The sequence below is a fragment of the Myxine glutinosa genome, chromosome 2 (assembly GCF_964187855.1).
Source record: "Myxine glutinosa chromosome 2, kmMyxGlut1.1, whole genome shotgun sequence".
NCBI classification, from domain to species: Eukaryota; Metazoa; Chordata; class Myxini; order Myxiniformes; family Myxinidae; genus Myxine; species Myxine glutinosa.
Genome location: NC_136262.1, coordinates 95,168,656 through 95,177,984, shown reverse-complemented (window position 1 = coordinate 95,177,984; position 9,329 = coordinate 95,168,656). Strand labels below are relative to the sequence as shown.

Sequence of the window (9,329 nt, the reverse complement as noted above, 5' to 3'; positions counted from 1 at the left end):
TCAACTAAGTATTCGCCCATCATTTTTATGAGGTCACGTATGGTGGTTTGCTCCTCGTCATTTTCCTCCAGGTACTCAACAACTTCCATGAACGCTTCTGCTTGTACTCCATCTTGTGGTCTTCCCAGTTTGACATGCTTTGCAGATCTACCATCACTAGGAAGATACTTCTGAGGAATCTGCTTTTGAGTTCGGAAATTTACACTGCAACCTTGGTGGTAGACGGCATCAGCTGCATGAAGGTCATTGATGAAGTCTCTTCTAGCTTTAACTTTCTGGGACCACTCATCATTCCTCTTTGTGCATGTGTGTAATACTGATGTCTGAAAGTCGAATGTTTTGACTGGTATCAATTTAAAGTCCACCCTTTTTCCACCATATTTGTCACCTGTACCACAGAACAGGCAGTGTTCACTATACTCAAATGGGGAACCTGTAGATCTCAAAGTATGGCTTGCCTGGTTTTGACCTTCAGCCTCACATCCCCTCTTGTGCTTGTATGATTCTTAGTAAGGGAAACATATGAAAATCTGTTAACTAAATTGTTACCAAAAAATTTCTTCACCAATATGTTTGGAAAGGTGTGTAATAACATGTGTTAAAATGTTGAAGGTCAACTCCCGTGGGAAACCCAGAAAAAAAGCTGTTGAATTCGGGTACCGAAAAATTATTTTCGAGAATTTTTATTTTTTTTAATCGGCCCTTAAGTAACTTATGAGGGGTCAAATAAGGGGTTTTCATGAATCTGAGTTGATTGTTAACATTTATATTTCACCACAGACACTCCTTTGTGGAAAAATAATTTCTAAATATATCTCATTTTCTACTTTGCAGGACATGGAGTCTAGCAATATGGATGAAGACGTTACTCCACCTGTGCTCAATTGCTTCATCTGTGCACGCTCGGATACACCAGCTGAAAGGCTCATACAGGCAACTCCAAAGGGATACTCAACTTTATTGAAACAAGCAGAAACTGTCGAAAATGTTACTGTTGTGGAACGTATGAAGGAGGCTCAAAAGGAAGGAAAACTGAGGTACCACCAGAAGTGTAAAAATGATCTGTACAACAACTTTGTTGCAACCACCAAGAAGTCAGCTCAAGCATCAAAGGCAGAGAAAGAGTCATCAAAGTTGAAGAGAAGACGCACTACTTGTGAGTTCAGTTCATCAACTGGCTGCAGTTCTAGAAGATCACAGTCAGTTGACCTCCTGTATAAGGATGTATGCATTCTTTGCAACCAACCAGCCCAGCTCTACAAAAATAATCCAGCACAAGCTAGAAAGAAATACAGTGCCAGATAATTTGACTGCAGATACACTGAAGGCAAGCTTGCTGAAGACAGCACGGAGTCGCGGGGATGACTGGGGCACTGAAGTCACTGGACGCCTGGAAGGGATCAACGACTTGGTAGCAGAAGAAACACTGTACCATTTGCGATGCAAACTTATGTTTGCGAGAGGTGACAGTTTGTCCAAGACTGATGAGGAAGGAAAAAGGAAGAGAGGACAGAGGAGTATTGATGAGGAGTGAGAGGCAGTTTTTATTGAATTCTGCGAATGGTTAGACTCAGAATTAGAGCATGGGGTAATGAACATGGACCAAGTCCATGAAAAGCTGCAGGAGTTTGATCAGTCACCAGAGAAGAGCCTTTCTTATTCAAAGCATTGGCTAAAGATAAAACTTCTAGAGAAATACGAAGACACCTTGTATTTCACAACACAGGAAAGAAGGGCAGATGTACTCTGTCTCAAAGATGGCACCGACAATATTCTGCGAGCGCATCATGCTAATCTTGACCATGGAGATGAGAAGACTCAGATCATAAAGACGGCACTCAAGTTCATATCCAATGATATTGCCTTGATCTCCTGGCAGGAGATCGCCAACAGTTACCTGAGCTACGTGCAGTATCTGGGCCGCTGCTCCCAGAAGATCATTGTGGTCTTTGATGGCTACAGCAGATCACCAAAAGATCACGACCACACCCGGCGTACCAAGAATTCCTGCTGTAATCTCCAGATTCGACCGGATATGTCCAACTGGACCCCAAGAGCAAAGTTTCTGGACAACACTCATAACAAGAGTGAGCTCATCCACCTTCTCTCTTCAACCTTCCGAAAACATCACATCACTGAGGAGCAGTGTGACAATGATGCTGACACTTCAATTGTGAGAGAGGCATTGGCTGCTGCTTCAGATGGCTCTGTTGAGGTCAGTACCATTTGTGTCTTCAGTTAGTATAACTATTGGATGGAGCCCGGGGGGAGATGGGGTAATTTAAAAATAAGAGAATTCACACTGTTGAAAAGTTAAATCTGTTCTTGAACGGTTCATTATGCTTTGTACATGTTGTTATATTTTCAGGTGCGGGCAGAAGATGCAGACGTGCTGGTAATGCTGGTGCACCATAGCTCAGACAGCCACCATCCACTCTTCTTAACCACATCAAACGGCTCTTATGACGTCCGAAAGATCAAAGAATCTCTCTCCGAAACACAGAAGAGCTACCTGCTCTTCTGTCACGCCTTCACGGGGTGTGATACGGTTTCTGCAATCGCTGGTCATGGGAAAACAACTCTATTTGCCAGGTAATAATGATAATACTACTATTACGTCGGCAAATAATACTAATACTAATACTACTAATAATAATAATTATAATCATTGTCATCATAGTATAAATGTTAAAAATAATAATAATTTTATTTCTGTTTTACATTATACTTTACTTGACATAGACCTGGTGCTTTTTTTTAGGTTTTGCGAAGGGGATGCGGCTGAGTACATCGACATCTTCCTTGACACAGAAGCCACCAAGGAAACAGTGATTCAGGCTGGTACTGCGATTTTCAAGTACATTTACCATGGACGAGATACTACATTGGGTGAAATTCGGTACAACATGTTCTCAAGGAAGGCAGCGGCAGGAGTGATCAAACCAGAGACTCTACCTCCAACAGAGGGTGCAGCTGCACAACATTCACTCCATGCCTACCTGCAGACCCGGGACTGGATCCTTCTACAGAGCATGTCTCTGAACCCCAGTGACTATGGATGGACAATAGGTGTGCATGGGTATGAGCCAGTTCCAACACTGGACCCCACGGCTCCTGAGGAGCTATTGCAGTTCACGAGCTGTAATTGTCATGGAGATTGCAGCAACCGGCGATGCAGCTGCAAGAAGAATGGGGTCACGCGCATCTCGGCCTGTGGAGTCTGTAATGGCATTACATGCAGAAACTGCAGTCATGATGTTGTTGAGTCTGAAGAAGACATAGACAATGACTGTTGAAACTTCTGACATTGTGAATGAGAAATAACTCTTGAGTATTATATATGTATGTGAAATAAAAGCTACTTTGTGTGTAAAAGTAAAAGTGAAAATATAAATGTTAACAATCAACTCAGAATCATGAAAAACCCTTATTTGACCCCTCATAAGTTACTTAAGGGCCGATTAAAAAAAATAGAAATTCTCGAAAATAATTTTTCGGTACCCGAATTCAACAGCTTTTTTTCTGGGTTTCCCACGGGAGTTGAACTTCAACATTTTAACACATGTTATTACACACCTTTACAAACATATTGGTGAAGAAATTTTTTGGTAACAATTTAGTTAACAGATTTGTGAAATATCTCATAAAATGCCCTTACTATCTATACAGATTGCGTTGCAGTGTATTCTTCGGCATTTCTTGTGAAAAGAAATTCGGCATCTCTGTCCAGGTATGGTACTCGTGTCCACGCCTCTCTCTTCACTTGCTCTTTTGATCCCGTCACACCCTTTTTGAGTGAGAGTAGAACTTTCTTGATCTTTGGATATGGGTTGATGGCAGAGGGCACATTGGGGTTCATCCATCGTTGTTTAATCTGAAATCGAGACAAGAAAAAATCCACCACCAATCACTACAATGTCATTAGCAGCATCTTCATTTATTCATAATGTGTTCATTGACCTGAAATATAGTTGATTGATTGTTATGAATGGAGGCTATTTTGATATTATGCTAATTGGGCCTGTGCTGATGCTTAATGACAACAAGTTTTGATTATTGACATTGTTCTCATTGTGTTCCTTGACCCAAAAGCAAGTGCAAACCCAGAATTAAACCATTATTAGTTACAGGATATGGGTTAAGCTAATTTGTCACAGTGGCCATTTTGGATTTATGCAAATTAGGTGCGAACAAATGACCCAATGTTATAAATACTGTTATAAACATGTTCCTTGACCCTAAAAACATGGGTGTAGACACCAGAATTAAGTCTCAACGAGTCTCAGATCCCGAGATATAGGCAAAAGTAGTTTGAACGGCGGCCATTTTGAATTTCTGCAAATTAGGCACTGTTCCACAACTTCGATTTTCCTATACTTTTAATATGTTGTTTTGTGAGCTATTCCAAATTAAATGCAGGTAAAATGGATTCTGTTGCACTTGGTTTTGGGTTGACCCCTTTTTTTCATATTTTTATTGGACTAAAACTGAAGTTGGACAAGCGACCACCAAAGGAGGTGTGCTTCGAAAGCGGTTTCTTGCTCACAGAAGGTGCCCACTTATGTTAGCAAAATGGTCATTGTGGTCGGATTAAAACCGATTGGTGGATATCTATCTATAATTCCACTAATCTCTGTGTGTATGTTTGTTTGTTTGTTTGTTTGTCTGTGACCGCTGTTTCTCGACAACCACGGGTCCGATATACTTTAAACTTGCCAGGTATATTGCTGGGGACCCGAGGATGTGCCTTTTCAAGGTTTCATATTAATCGGACAATTACTTACCGAGCTATGTCCAAAAAACGATTCAACCAATCAGAGAGCAGCGAGCTATCGCGTGTGCCGAACGTGGCGAACACACTCTGCCTCGGACGGCACATTTGAGAGCGTATTCATTTATTTCACGTTGGCAAACTATGTTGCCGTTAAACTATGTTTTAAAACTAATTACAACTACTTTGCGATTCATCGTAACTGCGATTCGTAACTGCCGTTCGCTTTGGCTTTGCGAATGGACCAAACCATTTCATGTAAATAGAGGGGGGGTTCTGTGGTCGTTCGCTTTGGCTTTGCGAATGGACCAAACCATTTCATGTAAATAGAGGGGGGGGATATAATTTTAGATATATATATAGTACGGGCATGCCCTAGTATCTTCAATTCTGCTATCACAGAGGATGATATTGAAACTTGCAGTTCATACTTTTATTGCTACTTTTACTATTCATCCTCATTCTTTAAAATCTACAAACATGCAAAACCCCTCCTCAAAATGCACAGTGGCAGATCTATAGATAAGCCTGGAACACGACACGTCTCTATTAAAATAAAATGTATACGATGTTGATTGTGTACTTAGAGCAAGCACATTTATGTCGTCGTGCATGTTTCAATATAAAATGTCTTTTTTTCTTCTTTTTTTTGAAAACAAGATCGAGGCTCGTGCAAGAGCCAACATTAATCACAAAAAAAAACGGACACACAAAACGAACAGGGACATCGGGAGATCTGTGAGAGGGAGAGGGCTTGGGGGGAGGAAGCATGGGAAGGGGAGGGGAGGAAGCATGGGAAGGGGGGGGGGGAGTGGTGGGAGAGGTATAAAACACATGGACACTGCTAGGATTTCCAAGAAAGAAGTCGGTATTTCAAAAAAGGGGATCTGGGGTGTATTAACGGGGGTAGAAAAGATCAAGGTTTTGGATGGGGGAAGATAAGAGATTAAGTGTATATTAAGTGATTAAGATATTAAGAGTCATAAGTTTATATCTTGGGGAAAAAAGGATTGATGTGTCTTTTGTTAAAAAAACGACTTTCTGAGAAAGCAGCGCGCCCCCTGGTGCCAATTGTTGATAATACGCTGTTCAAGCAATTTTTAGTGGAAATTGGCCAGGTGTTGGTACCGCTTACAAGCCATGGCTCTTCAGCAAAAGACTTCTGACTCCATGTGATTTACTCAATCTCTAACCTTTCCCTCCCAGATTTCTGCCAATGGCAAATCCTCCCTTCTGGACTTGATAACCAGCTTTCCTGCAAATGTCTCCTGCTCTTTGTCTGTTCCAAATGGTTCATCTGATCATGTGATTGTGAAAATCAACATCTCTTTTGCTAGTCTGAGGGAGCTGCCTCAACGCCGGCGAATCTGTCAAGGACTCGGAGCAATCAGGAGCCAATTATCCGACCCCATCTTCCGGCCCGTGCTACACTCAGGGGTGGTTTTAGTGATGCTGGGGCCCTGAGAAAAAGGCAATGATGGGACCTTTAACCAACCCACTGTGAACAAGAATAAAGCACCAAATTTTCAAAATGCATGTCCCTAGAGAAATGATGCAACCAGCAGTCATAGGCTACATACAAAAACAACAACTGCTGCCGACGCTGCTGCTTCATTCTCGGTTTTACTTTTGAAGAAATTATGGAAAAACACAGAGTGAACAGGTGACCAGCGAATCCATTTTTAAAACCCATGGAATGCAATATGAATTTGAACGTAACAAGAATGCAATAAAAGGATTATAGTAACTTGCTTAGGTTGGCCATAAAATAGCGTCAGCGCCATAAAATAGCGTCAACTCAAATTGATGACGTGTGTGCGTCATTTCAAAAATGCAACCTGTGAACACGAGTGGAATAGCTCATTGGTGAAGGGAAGGTAGACATACGGAACCAGTTGGTGTTGGAATTTCTTTGCTATCAGAGAAACTTTAAATGGAGTAAATGAAAACACTATCAGATTTTTCATTCCATACACTGGGTGATGTGCAGTCTTGGCCAAAAATATTGGCTCCCTTGCACTTTTTTCAAATAATGCACCATTTCTTCCAGGAAATTGTTGAAATTAAAAAATATTTTGGTATCCACATACAGTATGTATTTCCTTGGTTTGCAGTGGAACAAAACAAAAAAACCCTGAAAAAATTACTAAATTACTAAATCAACTTTAGAAGTTGTTAGAAAGAATGAGATTTCAAGCAGGTGATTCTCCTTTACTTTGGAATTGAACTCACCTGTGGTGAGTTGCTGGTTCCTGCAATATAAAAATCACTCATTCAACCAGTTTGAATAGAGAAAAGGAGTCATTCTGCTGTTTTGTGTCACTGTGTGTACCGCAATGAGCATGGAGAAAAGAAAGATAACCAGAGAATTGTCTGAGGAGGTCAGACACAAGATTGTAGCCAAGCATGGACAATCTCAAGGCTACAAACAAGTCCATCTCCAGAGACCATGATGTTCCTATGTCCACCATATGCAATGTTATCAGAAAGTTTAAGGCCCATGGCACTGTAACCAACCTTCCTAGACGTGGCCGCAAGAGAAAACTTGATCGAAGATTGCAGCGAAGGATTGTTCGAATGGTGGAGAAAGCACCTCGATCAACTGACAAACAGATTCAAGCTTACCTTCAGACACAAGGTACGACAGTTACAACTCACACCATCCATCACCAACTCAATGAAAGGGACCCTAGTATGGTAGGAGACCCGGAAGGACCCAACTGCTGAGGGAGAGACATAAGAAAGCCCGACTGGAGTTTGCCAAAACACACCTGAACAAGCCAAAATCCTTCTGGGAGAATGTCCTGCAGACCGATGAGACGAAATTAGAGCTTTTTTGTGAAGCACATCATCTCTATATTTACAGAAAACAAAATTAAGCCTTCAAAGAGAAGAACACCTTCCCTCCAGTCAAACATGTAGGAGGTTCAGTTTTGGGGTTGCTGTGCTTTCTCTGGCACTGTGAGCCTTGAATGTGTGAATGGCATCATGAAATCAGAAGGTTACCAAGACATTTTAGGGTGCAATGTTCAACCCAGTGTCAGAAACCTGGGTCAATGTCGAAGGTCATGGGTCTTGCAGCAGGACAATGACCCCAAACACACTTCAAAAACCACCCAGGAATGGTTCAAGACAAAACGCTGGACTGTTCTGAAGCGGCCAGCAATGATTCCAGATCTAAATCCCATGGAAAACCTGTGGGGAGATCTGAAAACAGCAGTTGCGAGAAGGCACCTTCAAATCTGGGAGAAATGGAGCAGTTTGCACAAGAAGAGTGGGCCAAACTGCCTGTAGAGAGGTGTAGGAACCTCATTCATGGGTATAGGAAATGCTTGAATGCAGTTATTTTGTCCAAAGTCTGTGCTGCCAAATATTAAGTCTTGGGTGTCAATAATTTTGTCAATGCCATTTTTGTATTTTCTGACTTAAAAGGATATATTCATTCAAAACAAAGGTTCTGTAATATTAACAGTGAAATAAAGAATTATGGAGACCAAATACATTTTTCAATTTCAACTAATTTTTGGAGAAAATTGTGAGTTATTTGAAAAACGTGCAAGGGTGCCAATATTTTTGGCCATGACTATAATTGTTGGATTATTCAGTACTAGATCATATAGTATATCACCCCCACCGGTTGTCGAGGCCCTCACAATGTGGGGGCCCTGGGTAATTGCCCAGTTAAATTTCTGTGGGTTCAATGTGATGCCACGTTCACATCAGAGGACATTCCACACCTGTTGTCTGCTCACTGAATTTCGGTCAATAGGTTGGCATATTATTGACGACCCTGACCGTATTTTGGATTCCATCAAGAGTGATGTCACCTCCAACAATATTCATCTCCAATAATGTTGGAGATGCCAAGTGGTTCAGCAAATCGCAAATCAAACCCAGACAGGGTGTTTGGACCCCATCGCACACGTACACAGTTTCACAAACAGTTTTACCTCCATGACAGACAAAAGTGTGAAGAGTGCCCATGCACTTCATCGAAGCACCATCAGTGTTCACCTCTCGTAGATCGTCACCATCATCCAGGTTATCTGGGTGCATACCAGGTTGTTTCAGGTGTGCAGGACCGGTGATAGTTGCCTCAGCCCCAGTGTCCCGGAGCGCCTCCAGGATCCCAATATAATCACCCTCAAAGTTATCGACGTCTTCCGAAATCCGTGGTGAATGTTGCTTCCTCTGCAATGTGTGGAGCACATCAGTTATCAAGACAATCCTCCGGACAGCTGGGGGTTGCTTGGTGTCAGTTCCCTGTCTCCATTTACATACAGGCTTGTCAACCTTCGATTGTTGACATATGTGGCTGAAGTGACCCATGGTGCACACTTCTGGCAATGTCAAAAAGGGGGGGGGGGGGGGTGGGGGAGGTTTTGAGGAGTTGTGGTGGAGGTGTTTGAAGGCTTGAAGTGGAGAGGGGGATTAATGCCTCAGGGTGGGAGGGCAAAGATGATGACTTGGGGTTTAGGGGAGCAAGGATTAGTCTAGTAGGAAGACTAGGTCCCCCTGCACCCCCCGGAGATATACTTCTAATCAGTGTTTCTAGATT

The 9,329-nt window shown here is 42.1% G+C and overlaps 1 protein-coding gene across 1 annotated transcript; it reads left to right on the top strand.

Moving 5' to 3' along the window:
- The first annotated feature begins 236 nt into the window (after positions 1 to 236).
- On the top strand, positions 237 to 3,568 carry LOC137422596 (uncharacterized). Its single transcript, XM_068109319.2, has 4 exons — positions 237 to 242; positions 1,880 to 2,215; positions 2,369 to 2,592; positions 2,762 to 3,568. The coding sequence occupies exons 1-4, from the start codon at positions 237 to 239 to the stop codon at positions 3,294 to 3,296; spliced, it is 1,101 nt and encodes a 366-aa protein (XP_067965420.2). The 3' UTR covers positions 3,297 to 3,568.
- Positions 3,569 to 9,329: the final 5,761 nt, after the last annotated feature.

What these genes read in the sequence shown, in the direction of transcription:
- LOC137422596 (XM_068109319.2), top strand. An exon ending in CTTCAGATGGCTCTGTTGAG is followed by an intron (nt 2,216 to 2,368) that starts GTCAGTACCATT and finishes TTATATTTTCAG; the next exon opens with GTGCGGGCAGAAGATGCAGA. An exon ending in AAAACAACTCTATTTGCCAG is followed by an intron (nt 2,593 to 2,761) that starts GTAATAATGATA and finishes GCTTTTTTTTAG; the next exon opens with GTTTTGCGAAGGGGATGCGG.